General features: G+C 42.6%; 1 protein-coding gene across 6 annotated transcripts in view; it reads left to right on the top strand.

The window, feature by feature from the left end:
* The first annotated feature begins 1,030 nt into the window (after positions 1 to 1,030).
* The window catches only part of arhgap39 (Rho GTPase activating protein 39), a 60,489-nt gene continuing 47,317 nt past the window's right edge, over positions 1,031 to 14,202 (top strand). The window contains exons 1-2 of one of the 6 annotated variants that reach the window (XM_025899454.1): positions 1,031 to 1,051; positions 2,638 to 2,828. In XM_025899454.1, the coding sequence (XP_025755239.1) occupies positions 1,034 to 1,051; positions 2,638 to 2,828 (209 nt within the window). In that variant the 5' untranslated portion in view covers positions 1,031 to 1,033. Of the gene's footprint in view, positions 1,052 to 2,177; positions 2,379 to 2,637; positions 2,829 to 4,977; positions 5,390 to 14,202 lie in introns of those variants that run through there. The other 5 variants (XM_025899455.1, XM_025899453.1, XM_013273552.3 and 2 more) reach the window with 5 other exon arrangements.

The following is a 14,202-nucleotide window of genomic DNA, read 5'->3' as shown; positions in this document are numbered from 1 at the left end:
TTCAGGTTAACTGAATTTGTTTACATATAACACTCTCCCTCTGGCTTTCTGTAATATAAATAACAAGCCGACACTTTCCTTACGACACCACCGATCAGCTCAACTTTAGTTTACCTGCATACATCCTGTTTACCTGTCAGCTGTTAAACACCTGCTGATACTTTAGGAAATGCCCAGGTTTACTGGTGATAGTCACAGTTTAACGTGGGCAGCTGCCTCCTAAATATAACTTAACGTCGTCGCAATATTCTGCACAAAATGTTAGTGCTGCAGGGTAGTGTAGCCTCCCGTTAAACCCATAACTACAATACTGTGTAGTCTTGAGCCACCCGTCATCTCTTTTGTCCCATATTTGCTAGGAAAATCGGGAATAGTTGCAGCGATTTAGTCATAGTTCTCAGTCACGTGATCGACTTGCTACCCTGGGGGGTATCATGGTACCCAACAGTGGGCAGTCACTGTTGCTTCAGAAAAAAGTGTTGTTTTTTCCACCTGTCTCGAGCCACGACCACTTGGATCATCTATCATAAAGGAAAAACTAAGATATGACGAGAAACTACTTGTGATCAATATTTTGCCCTCGCAGCTTTATTTAAATTCCGGTGGAGTTTATGTAAATTCTTCTTTTGGCTCTGCTTGTCTCAGTCTTGTTAGGGTTAGAGTTAGATATCTACGTCTGTCTTTTAGAGAACCGCTCACCTTACACTGCTGCCAGGATGGAAGCTTTCAAAATACAGACCAATGACTGTAGAAAACTTTTCTTTCTTGTAATTTCTTGAAATAGTCTTCAGGAATAGTCTTGAAGCTTCTTGAAGGACATTCCAAAGATCTTCTTTAGATGTTGGCTGTCTTTTGTCCTGTTCTCTGTCAAGATAACCCAAAACTGCTTAAGTAATTATAAGGTCTGGGCTGTGGTAAAGCAAATTAATGTTGCATTTACCCAGGTGTAACCCTAACTCTAAACCTAACCCATTGTCAGTGTCTTTCAGATCACTGTCATGGTGAAAAATTCAACCAATTTGATGCTTTCTAGATGCTGGACCAAATGAAGGTACCTTTCTGTGATCATTTCCATAAATTTTGAAAGAAATAAAATAAAACATAAAAGAATGAATAATAAATAATAAATAATGGAAAGACTGAAAACAGACAAGCTAAATAATAATGCAGTGGTTACCTTTATAGTTTTAGTCTGACTCTACAAAAACCAGAAAGACCCATTGTCAGTGTATCACATAATAGACGCAGAATAATACCTGGTCAGAGTTATCAGAAGAGATGAGTAAGGAAAAGTGTGAATGTTTTTGCCACAGGGAGCACATGCTTTTTTGTAGTTGAGTGTGGAGCTAATAAAGTTCAATTCAATTCATTTATAAGTTAAAATTTTCATTTTAAATGTCCTTTATACTTTAAAGCATTTTGCAGCAGTCTTTACTGATTCAAAATTGTACCACTGAAGGCAATGAAGGCTTTTCCAAAAGTTTTTAGGACAGCCCAATAATAACCAATTACAATAGTCCAGCCTAGAAGTAGTAAATGCATGAACTGGCTTTTCAGCATCACTCTGAGACAGGATGTTTCTGATTTTAGAGCTCTTGTGCAAATGCAAGAAATCAGTCCTTCATATTTACCTAATATGCACATTAAAGGACATATCATGGTGAGAAATGAATACAAGATTCCTCACAGTGTTACTGGAGGCCAAAGTAATGCCATCCAGAATACGTATGATCAGACACCATGTTTCTAAGATTTTTTAAACCGAGTGCAAGAACCTCAGTTCTAGAAGGGGGAAATTACAGGTGATCCAGGTCTTTATGTCTTTAAGACATTTCTGCAGTTTAACTAATTGGCGTGTGTCATCTGGCTTCATGGATAGATTAAGCTGGGTGTCAACTACATAGCAATGAAAATGTATTGTATGCCTTCAAATGATACTACCTAAGGGAAGCATAATGTAAACGGAATTAGTCCTAGCATGGAATCGTGTGGAACTGATAATTATCCTTTGTGTATGAAGACAACTTCCCATGTACATGGATATATTGGAGTCTATTAGATAGCTATGACCGAAGCTACTGCACCTTTAATTCCTATGACATGCTCTAATCCCTGTAATAAAATATTGTGTTCACCAGTATGCAGTATTGCACTGAGGTCTAAGTGTGGCGGGTTGTGGTTTGTGGCTTAGGTGTAGGGGATGGGTAGAGCAGGGTGTGGTGTCAGGGAAGGCTGACCCACACAGCTGACCCTCATAATCCAATCATGCTTTCCCTTTGTGAGTAGACGCACGTTGGCATGGACCTGGAGAGGGGTGCTGAGCTGTAAGCAGGATGCAGGGGTGGGGCCAGCTGACAAAGCCAGATGCTGTGGCCTGTGTAAATTGAAAACTCCTGAGGACATTTTTTGTCAAATATTTTTGTAAAAGTAAATAAACTGTCATCATTACAGCTCTCTGCCTGAGTGGGTCCTTCATGCTACAGTGTTGTCTGAAACTCAGTCTGTGTGATTACAGACTGGTGAAGGGCATTACCAGTGGAGGTGCTAGCCCAGATGATGGTGGATCATCCCTGTGATCCGCTGCAGCAGTGGCTGGCAGATCCATCTAATCCTACTCTATCTGCTCTTTCTCCACAGGTCCCAGCGGATAGAGATGGTATACCCCACCCACCGGGAGCTGCACAAGCATTGGGACAGGAGTGCTGGAGGTGTGGGCGACCACTGGGAGGCAGTCCCAGTGCGCCTGCGGATGAAGATGGGACAGGTGCTCCATGTTCCCGGCCCTACAACACTCTCCCTTGGTCTGAGGGGGATGTACCTGCATACCAGTAAGGTTCCAAGGGCGTATACACCAGGCTATGGTGGACCCAGGCCACACAGAGACCCTGGTCCATCAAACCCTGGTTTGGCTCGGGTGTAGTTGGAGGCAGAGTGGGTGGAGGTTAGCTGTGTGTATGGGGGTTGTGCATGAAAGGAAAAATCATCCTAACTATAAATTGTTAGGCAGCAAAGGAATGCCATCCTTGAAATGAAACTGCCTCGAAAACTCTGTCGGAACCGGTTTCTCCACACAACAGTGATATGATGTACATTTTGGCGTCCATAGATGCAAAAACTATCCAGCTTTGAAACATGCCTGGCTGGAACTCCTTCATAAAGACTTTTAGGCGCCGCGTGAGTCTGTGGAGTTCAGCCAGCAGCAGGTGGAAACATCCATTACAGAAAACGCGGCCCTCAGCGAGTTGGTGAAATCCCTCGCTGAATGAATGATCTGGCTCTCGGAAGAAAACTTTTTAAAAAATCAAAGAAACTGTAATTGTGCTCCAGGCATGAGGGACAACTTTGTGTTTTCAGGCTTCTCAGAGACATTTCATCCAGATTCACCTGAAACTCCCAGATAATGTGGTTAAAACAATCAGCTTTCATCATGCCCATTCTTTGGAGGGTAAACGAGCTGATGGACGCAGACACAGACCAATCATGACCAATTCAGAACATATTAAAGAAGAAGAGCTGGTGAAGAGCTGAGGCCAAAAGCTGAGAGGAGTGGACTTCAGTGTGAACAGCCAGTTTCTCAAAGAAATCCTGGAGCAACCAAGGTCCTGTTCCCAATCCAAAAGGTCATCCCCCCTACCCCCCACTTTCCGCTGTTTTCTGGGATTCACATTTTATCAGAATGTGTGGCATTGGGTCTTCAGCACTGTTGGGGTGGCTGCAGACACCCCAGATCTATTGGGTCTGGGGCCGTCTGCCTCTAGCTCCTTGGCGGCCTTGTTCCAGTCTCTCATCCTCAAGTACGTTTCATGACGAACGCTCATACAAAGACACACACATTCTCACTCTTTCCCACATATGCACACACACAAATCACAGCAAAATTGTATGTTTGTTTGTGTACCTAACTCTGTTTTGTTCACTTGTTGTGTGTTTCTCTCTGTGTGTTCTGTTGCAGATGCAACAGTTACATCCTAGACTTTTGCCACTCTCGTCTTTCTGACCCTTTTATATTCCTCTGCCACTTTCTCCTGTCTTTCTACAACCTGGCTCTCACCCCTTTTCCTATACAACATAATATCCACTCTAATAATAACATGAAATAAAATAAACCAAATGACCAAATGTTGATGTGTTAACAGGAGCATAGAAACTCTTAACAATGGAAAAATCTAGGAAGCAGGTCTAGGCAGCAAATGCTCTGAATGTCCACTTAGGGTTAAAAACAGCACGCGCGGATAGATGTCCACTGTCTTTGTGAGGACACCAAATACATTTCTTATCCTGCTAGCACAACTGCAACAATAAAAACTGGTCACAAAACCATAAAAAACAATCTCAATTGTCAGCCAGCCTTAAACCCAATTCTAACCCTAGTCCTAAGGCGTCCACCAGAGGTTCTCTAGTAAGTACAGGATTTAGTTCAGCACTTTAACGGCACAAATAGTACCTAATAATAACCTACTGTCAGTATATGTCTAGACAGGCATATTTGAGATGATCGTGGACTTTCGGAGACACAGAGTAGACCCACCTCCCCTCCACATAAAGGGAGTTCAGGATTTCACATTCCAACCTTTTCTGGAATACAAACACCTCCACTATTATGAGAAAGGCATCTGCACTACCTGACAATGCTCAGAAGAAATAACAAATATGAGAAGCACATCTGTATAAACCTTGTACATTTTTATAGTTTGTGTTTTTAAAAATGTTTTTATTGCTACCTGCTGCTACCAGGGAGGTGCTGGGACATCTAATGTTTAATGACGATGAAGGACGTGTCTGTGTTTCTGTTGCAGCTTCATGAAGTATGCATACTCACCCAGAATGCACTGATTTACATTCAGGGAGTGAATACAAATGTTCCGCCTTGAAAGCTGTGGAAAGCATTATGGTGCTAAAAAGAAGCCCACAGCAGATGCTATCAGAAATTTTATATATATTTTTCCTCTTGTGCTTTTGTTGATAGGTGTGTCATTAGGGACGGTTTCCAGAGGTCCCTCGGTAAAACTTGAGATCTTGCCGTTCAAATATTCTGGTTGTGATTTTACATGAGCTTCGTATTGTGGGATAACCGTGTAGTAAACTGCTGTCATGTTACAACAGCTGACATAAGATCATCCAGGCTGCAGTATAGTGCTTATTGACATAAATTCGGTGGACTTCCCAACTGCATAAAACGTTTCTTCAGTCATTGGGACATTATCGTTGGCGAGAAGCTTTTATGCTGAAAGTAATGGTCGGATGTGTTGTACCTTAATTTTGGTAGCTTGATAGAAGTCTGGAACGGATGACCGACTCGGTGACGGTAACCGCAATTTAGGCAACATGGGAGATGTTGTGGGATTTATCTTGAACGGATTTTAAAAACCGTCGGGAAAATGGCCGAGAGGTAAGTCCAGCAACACTCGCACTGTTTTGCTTGTTGAGGGGGAAAACGAGCACGAACCAAGGGAGGCAGCCAGCCCAGAGATGAGACTAGCAGCCGCGGTTCGCTTGGTGGCTGTGCTCACTAGCTAGTTCGCCACGTATTCGCTCCCACGATTCAAGGATTTCCACGCAGAACATATGTGCGAATGTAGTGTCTTTCCCTGTCATCTGTCTCGGTTGTTAGTTATTCGCTGGGGTGGTTGCATCTGGATATTTGTCAGCGTGGAAGGAGCGATGCGTGGAGGCTAGATGATGATGCTGTTGCACCTGTCGGTCTAAATTCCCATCTCTTTGCTGGAATGCTGCTAACCTGCTTTTATAAGTAGATGCTGACAGGAAATGCACCTTATCACTTCGAGAGGAAGCTCGAATAGAGAAATCCTCCTTTGCAGCATCTCTCGTCCTTGTGATGGATCGAGGCGACTCCCATGGCGCGGCACTAGAATTAGAGGTGCATGGCCAGATCACAGTCAGAACTACGTCTATGTCTCCTTATTTATTACACTATAATTATGAAGACGGTGAACAACAAACAAAATAGTTTCTCAGCTCAGTTAATGAGTGGTTAACTCTCGAGCGTAGAGAAAACGCAACAGCAAATTCCGCCAAATCCCAACACATCAATGTTTTTTTTATAACACAGGCGTGAACAGCTTTTTCTGATTTAGTAGTTCTGCGTGGGAGGTTCGGTGTTCATATAATGAATTAACCACATTGATGGAGTAAAATCGCACCCCTCTGTTCGCCATGATCTTCCATGATCAGTGCAGGGAGGTGGGAAATTAACGATAGAAATCCAGCTGGATCAGGACTTGTTTGGTGTATGTGCAAATCCTCCTGTTTCCTCCATGCTCCTATTTAATAGTAATTTTTTTAATGAGGCCGAACAGGTTCTTATGCTGTTCATGTAAATCTGTCTTTCCTGATATAAACAAAACAGGCTGAATTTGAATAGAGTGTAGAGTCGAGGTGAATCCAGCCTCCCAGGCCGGTGTTCTTCAGCTGCCAACGTCAAAAATATGGACGTGTTTTTATCACGCTGATTGCCTTGAAAGTGAGGGTGTGGAACACATCTCGGCAGTTTGTCCCCAGAACTTACCAAGCTCACGTGGGTGTGTTAATAAATGAAAGGTGGGAATATCTGTTCCAGGGGTCATTTAGGCTCATACAAATCATTACTGCAGGTCAGTCCATGGAGATTATTGATTTGTTCGAAAAGGGTAATTTTAAACAAATCTGAATCCACGAGTACAACAATAACTGAAAGGTTTGAGATAAGTAGTTTTGGACTCAAATGCAGTTGTTCTTGTTGTTTGAATCAAAAGCATCAGAATTGTAGCCCGCTTTACACCACCTTCTTCTCGCCACCCTGATTGTGCGAGTTTTTATGTTTCATATATTGCTTTCACAGAGAACCAAATCAAAAGAAAACTCACACTCACATATCTGCTTTATTTGCCGTATTAGCCAGTGATGATTGGATGGTGTAATTAAAGGTTGAGGATAAGAAGTAAAAGTAATGCAAACTAAGAATTGCCACCGCAGTCTTGTAGAAGTTAAACTGGTACCTGTGGCTCAGGTGGTAGCGCGGGTTGTCCACCAGTTGGAAGGTGGATAAATTGATCCCATGCTCCTTGAGTTCTTAAGTAGAGATTTGAGAGCCAGTGTTCCCAGCAGCTCACTTCCTTGGAATTGTTAGTCTGCTTACCTATTGATCATGCTTATTGGTTCCACTTGCACTACAATCAGCTGTTTGTGTGCAGTAGAGCAGTCTACAGCAGGGATATGGACTTAACTTTTATTTCTATTGCATAGAATGATGAGAGCCCAGTTGTAAAGTGCAAACTGGATCCAAGACAGAAACAGCTGCGTTATGGTGCTAACACAACTTTGCCTCTCTGCAAGCGCCTGCACAGACAGCATGCTAATGCTAAGCTAGCAAGAACCCAGAGTTATGTTAAAGCTGAGTAACTGCTGACCGACCACAGCAGCCAGACCCTGAACTTTAACTGGTAACAAAAGCAGTGATGAACAGTCAGGCTGCAGCCTCCGTTTCTACCATTTCATGTTTCTAAAGTAGAATCACTGTGGGCATCGCTTTGAAGTCTCTTTGGGCTGGTTTTTATCTTTGCTTTGTCTTGTCGGCTTTGTGTTTATGCCTAAAGATCATATGTGTGTCCTCATTAAGATGGGGATTTGTGTTGGTGTGTGGAACTGTAACCTAAAGGTTTAAATTGTTAACTAGTAATTGTGAGACAATCTGTTTCATGTCACTTGTTATGGAGAAACTCAATGTAATGTAATGAGTTGAATAATGAATTACTTTCTCCTGGGAGTAATTAAGTAATGTACTGCGTTACTTTTAAGAAAAGTGTTTTGTGTAATCCATTACTTTTTTGAGTAATGACTCCAACACTGATGACCATTGATGTCTTTAAGAACACAATGAGAATCGATAAGGAATTGAATCAATAAGTGATATTGGAATCGGAACTGCTAACTTGTTACAAATTCCCATCGCTTGTCTTCCTTGTTTAAGATAGTGTAATCATCCATATGCTTAGGCATGAATGTGTGTTTCGCTGGGTGAATGAAACGTGTAATAGTGTTGTATAAGTAGTGATCAGATGAATATGTTGTGTCTTGTTCACAACAGACTCACAGTCCTTCTGTCACCGCACCCAAAGTCTGGTTAATAATGCCTAAACATAACCATGAAAAGTTAATGCTGCTGAAGACACCAAAAGCAGATAAAAAAGTCTGATTTGGCATATTTTGCAGAAAAAAGCAAGCAGATATGTTACTGGTGAGGGATTGAGTGGCCACTGTCAACATTTTAGCGAATTACAAGATACTGAAGGCAGTACAGTGGTGCGGTGGTTAGCACCACTGTACTTAGTTGCCTCACAGCAAGAATGTCCTGTCCAACTCCAAGGCCTTTCTGTGTGGATTTTGCATGTTCACCCTGTATTTCTCACTGGTGATTCTAAATTACCCGTTGGTGTGAATGTGAGTCGAATGGTTTCTGTCTCTCTGTTTTATCCCTGCCACAGACTGGCGACCTGTCCAGGGTGTGCCCTGCCTCTCACCCTATGCTCTATGGTAGCTGGAATAGCTCTAGTGCCATGCAACCGTAATAAGGAGAAGCAGAAGAAAATGGATAGATGGACAAGATAATGTAACTGAATGAGCTGGACTAATTGCCTCTCTGAGTAATTATTTAAAGTGTAATAACTAAATAAATTATAACTACAGTAGCCTCACACTTTGTAAACCGTTTTGTATGACAATTTTCTAAGGTCTGGACCTTGGAAATGGATACTGTTTATCACCAGCAGTGTGTGATGACTTTTACACGAAGGCAAGCAACGAGAAGTCATTTTTATCGTCAATATGCCAAAAGTGCAACAAAATTATATGCAGTGTCATTCAGTGCAAAGAAAGCAATCTAACTATTCACAAAAATACAAAAATACAAAAGTTTCTAGTAAATAAACACAGTAGAAACAGTATAAAAATATAAATAAATACATATATACATGCATGTGTGTGCTTGAGTCATTATTGATTACACAGGTTGGGTATTGCACAGGTTAGTGAAGATATATAACAATGTTCATTAATTGTTTATTATTTATTATTGCAACAGCCTTGCCATATGTGTGTTGTGAATATTTGATTTAATTATTCTTTAGATGTTGTTAAGTTCACTTGGTTATGCAGGAAATATTGAAGCATGCTATACTTGTCGTTTCATTGCAGTGAATATCTGGATTGTGTGTTTTAACTGCTCATGGTCATTTTTTTCTTCTATTGTGAAAATCGTTTACAGGAAGTGTTTATTTTGAAGTGCAGGAAATGATCCAAGTCATAAGAATGCTTCCTGCTCATTTGTAATTTGTAAACAGCAGCATTTTCAGCAAGTAAATGTTCAGTTTTAATGACATCTGTCTTGGTTATTGTTCGAAGCTTCCATTACACAACTATGTGCTGTTTTTCAGTCTGTTTGTTTTGGCTTTTATTGTGTGTGACGCCTTCCTGACAGTAACAGCTGAGCAGTACACATGGCGGACCACACTGGCATGTGTGCCAGGACACTGAACAGTAATCACTCTATAGAAGGACACCAGGAGCTCCTTGGCTGGGGCAATGTTTTTCAGGACCCTCAGGAAGGGGAGCCGCTGCTGTGGGTTCTTGGTCATCGCAGTGGTGTTGGTTTTCCGGGTTAGGTCATCACCCAGATGCAGGTCCAGAAACTTCTAGTCAGAGCCTCTCCACACAGTACCCATTAATGTATATGACGATTAGATGTGCTTCTCCTGAAGTTCACTATTATTTCTTTCGTTTTTGTGGTGTTGAGGAAAAGGTTGTTAGTGCTGCACCATGATGCCAGTTTCTCTACCTTGTCCCTGTATGCAGACTCATCTTCCCCCATGATGAGTCCAACCGCTGTCATGTCATCTGTGAAATTCACTGTTGAGTTGCTTGAGTGAGTGGGGTGCAGTCGGGTGTGTAGAGAGTGTACAGCAGGAGAGTCAGCACACATCCCTGTGGCAAGCCAATGTTGAGGCTGAATGTTGGGTTAAGTTTGGGCCCTTCTTTAACTCTCTGTGGGCGGGCTCTTAGGAAGTCCTTAATCCAGAGTCAGATGGAGTATGGGAGGTTGATTAGTTTTGTTCCCAGTCTGCTAGGGGTGATTGTGTTAAATGCTGAGCTGAAGTCAGTGAAAAGAAACCTAGCATAACTTTCCTTGTGCTCTAGATGAGTCAAGGTTGTGCGGATAGCGGTGGCTACGGCATCCTCTATTATCCCTCACCTCGAATGACGTGACTTTTGACCAGGTTCTCAAAACACTCAATAACGAATGGAGTGAGAACCACTGTGTGGAAGTCAATTAGTCTGCTGGTGGTGTATCTTTTTGGGACAGGCATGAATGGTTGAGGCCTTCAGGCAGGGTGGGACAGTGGTCTGTGCTAAGGACAGGCTGTGAGCTGGCCTGTACAGACCTTCAGCACCTGATGCAATCAGGTCCTGCTGCATTTCTGGGGTCCTGTTAACTGTCCTTAACATGTGTCTCATGTCATGATTCTCCAACACAAAGATGTGGCTGGTGTTGGCCTGTGTATATGGTGTGACTGCGTCTGGTGTTTTTTTTTTTCAAAGCGGCCAAAGAAGCAGTTCAACGTCTCCGCTAGCACAACATCACCATCCACAGCAGTCTGGGGTTGTAGTTAGTGATGTTTTGGGCCTCCCGCCACAGTTGCCTCAAGTTGTTGTTCTGGAGATAGTCCTCAGGTGTTAGAATCCAGCTCGGCCTCTCTGATGCCCCTTTTCAGGTTTGGCGTGGCTGCATTGTACAGTTCCAAGTCATCCGACCTGAAAGCAGTGTTTCTGTTACTCAGCAGGGTCCTAACCTCACTTGTCATCCAGGGCTTGTGGCTGGCATACACCCGGATGCATTTGTCAGCGGTGACAGTGGCAGTGGTTAGGAGAGTATGGATATATTGTACTCCTCCAGGTCCTGAGATTCACAAATACTCCAGTCTGTATTCTCAACACAGTCTTGTAGCTGCAAGGAAGAACCCAGCCCATGTTTTAACTGTTTTTGAAGTAGGGGGCGTTTCATCAGGTATTGCTGGGTGCAGCAGTCCCCAATGAACTATTGTCTTCCAACTGTAGCCTCAGCTCATCCATTTTTGTTCACAATAGGCCTGGCTTTTGTAAGGAAAAGGCTGAGGAGGCTTTTGAAGGGTTTTCCTTATTCCTCCCTTCACACTGGCTCTACAGCTTTGTTTCTGTTTGTTATCCTTATGGTGTGGGAGTGAAGAACCTCTGTTATAAGAATCCCATCACTCTGTAGACCCAGTAACAAGAGGTCGTGTCTGCTGAACATGAGGTTTGTCCAACATACCATTGATGAAATAGTATAACAGATATACAAAAAGATCACTGAATGGAAGACCTCTGAGCGGTACGCCGTCATGTTCTCTTTTCATTGTCTACATCACATTATCACATACGTTGCCCAAAGTGGTTGGCAACAGGAAACTCATCTGTTACTATGCTAAATCAATGAAGCTTGTTTACTTGCTAATCCTAGGTGTGTTTCTATACGAAGCGTGGATAGTAACTGATTTCAGAGCAGTGAAAGCAGACCAGCAGCAGCTTGCCTCGCACTCTGGTTTTATCCACAGTGCTGCTGGCCTCTCAGCTTTCCGAGCTCCAGTCAGTACTGGAGATGGACACGCCCGCATTACAGAGAGAGCTCGTCTTCAATGAAATAATTGCAGCAGTCAACCACAAGATAGCAGTAATTTAAAGGCTGTATATACATATTGACAGGTGAGGAGCTTTATGGCAGTGCTGTATGAGATAAAAAGAGACAGATTGCTTTACTCTTGTATGTTTTAAATGATTTCTGCTTTTAGATTTCACAAGTCAAGCACTGCTTTCATCAGGGTGGAACATCACTGGTTAACACATAGTTGTTAATCAGCCCTGTTTCATGCTAATTCTGTTGCCTAATAATGAAATAGAAACTCATGTCCAGGAAAACAGATTTATAGGAAATTTAGCTGTAGTAAAATGGAGTCTACTTTAACTGGACACTTTTAGCTACTCCTTGCATATACCAGGCTCAATCCCCTTTTGTCTTAAGAACTGCCCTAATTTTTGTGACATAGATTCATCAAGGTGCTGGAGACATTCCTCACACATCTTGATTGTATTTACATGATAACCTCAAACAAATGTTGCAGATTTGTACCTCATGCACATCCATGATGTACATGACTCATTCCACCACATCCCAGAGGTACTCTGTTGGATTACGATGTGAGGACTCTGGAGGCCATTTGAGCACAGTGAAATCACTGTCATGTTCAAGAAACCAGTTTGAGATTATTCGATCTATGTGACCTGCTGGAAGCTAACAGAAAATAGGTTGTCTCAGGAATCTCAACTACATTTACATGCCTAAATGCACTGAGTTGCTGTCATGTGATTGGCTGATTAGGGAAGACCTGTTGAAGACAACAAAGTGTTATAACTCCACTGGCTACTAACTGGGGATGCAGCCCTGACAGAGAAAAAAAGGAAGCTGAAAAGTAAATGGATGGCAGCCATGTTAATTGGCATAACATGCCAATTACATGTTACAAGCATCTGTATGAAGAATAAACTGGAAAATAATAACCATTTTTTTCTGTACTCTGGCATAGAAGAAAACAAGGCTGCTGCTGCTGCTGCTAGTAGCAGCAGTTGTGTGTTGTGTGTGAACACAACGCTATATGTTTTCCTTTAAGAAAAGAAGTAATATGTAAAATATAAGTAAATGTTTAATTAAAGAGAGTTTCATATTGCTAGTTTCATAATGCTCTTAAAATATCCACACAGTATTTATATTTCTGTCCATTAAATTTTCTGAAAGATTTCTGAATGTGTTTTAGAATAGAAGACTGGTCTATTTTTTTCTCTATTTTATGGAACTGGTAAATTATTTTAAAGGCAACCCTTTACTGATTATATCAGAAATATGCTAGCGGCTGCACTACAGCAGCTTTGAGAAGACAAAGGGAATCCTTTGTGCTTTACTTTGCTCACAGTGGCATTTACTCTTTTGCAAAAAGGTTTTAGAGATATATTCCATTCATCCATTCTCTTCTGCTTATCACAGTTGTGGGGGCTAGAGCCTATCCCAGCTAACAAAGGTTGAGAGGCCAGGTAGACGCTGGATAGATTGCCAGCAGATGATGCAGAGCTAAATGCAGAGGGACAGACAACCATTCACACTCACATTCACACTTATAGGCAATTTAGTATCATAAATTAACCCTCAAAAAAACGCATGTCTGTGGATGGTGGGAGGAAGCCGGAGTACCCAGAGAGAACCCACACAAACACAGGAAGAATATGGCCAGGTGGTGGAGGTGAACTTGGGACCTTCTTCCTGTGAGGCAACAGTGCTAACCACCGTATTGCTATATTCTACCACCTGCCACTGGATCAGAGACTTTCTCTCAGACCGTGTACAGCAGGGGTGTCCAACTCCAGGCCTCAAGGGCCATTGTCCTGCAAGTTTTAGATATCACCCTGGGTCAGCAAGTCATTAGTTCATTACCAGGCCTCTGGAGAACTTCAAGACATGTTGAGGAGGTAATTTATCCATTTAAATCAGCTGTGTTGGATCAAGGACACATCTAAAACCTGCAGGACACCGACCCTTGAGGCCTGGAGTTGGACACCTCTGGTGTACAGAGAGCCTTAACACTGGCTCTCCACAAGGCTGTGTACCGAGTCCCCTACTATACACTCTGTACACACATGACTCTGTCAGTACCCACACAGACAATGCAGTCATTAAGTTCACAGATGATACCACCGTGGTGGGGCTCATCTCTGAGGGAAACGAGACAGCATATAGAGCATATAGACAGGCTGTCGGATTGATGTGCAGACAACAACTTGGACCTCAATACCACCAAGACAAAAGAGCTGGTAGTCTACTTCAGAAGGAGGAAGTCTGAGCTGCAACCTGTCAGCATCAACGGGGAGTGCGTGAAAAGGGTGTCCAGCTTCAAGTTCCTGGGTGTGCACATAGAAACAGACCTCCAGTGGAGCTCAAACACCTCGGCGGTTGTAAAGAAGGCCCAACAGCACCTCCATTTTCTGAGGATCCTCAGAAAAATGGACCTGAAGAAGGAGCTGCTGATTGTCTTCTACTGTTGCTCCACTGAAAGTGTGCTGACTGCATTTGTGTGTGGTTCTCCAGCTGCA

Source organism: Oreochromis niloticus, linkage group LG17 (genome assembly GCF_001858045.2).
Source record: "Oreochromis niloticus isolate F11D_XX linkage group LG17, O_niloticus_UMD_NMBU, whole genome shotgun sequence".
NCBI classification, from domain to species: Eukaryota; Metazoa; Chordata; class Actinopteri; order Cichliformes; family Cichlidae; genus Oreochromis; species Oreochromis niloticus.
Note: the sequence above shows the minus strand (reverse complement) of the source record. Positions and strands in the feature narration are given on the sequence as shown.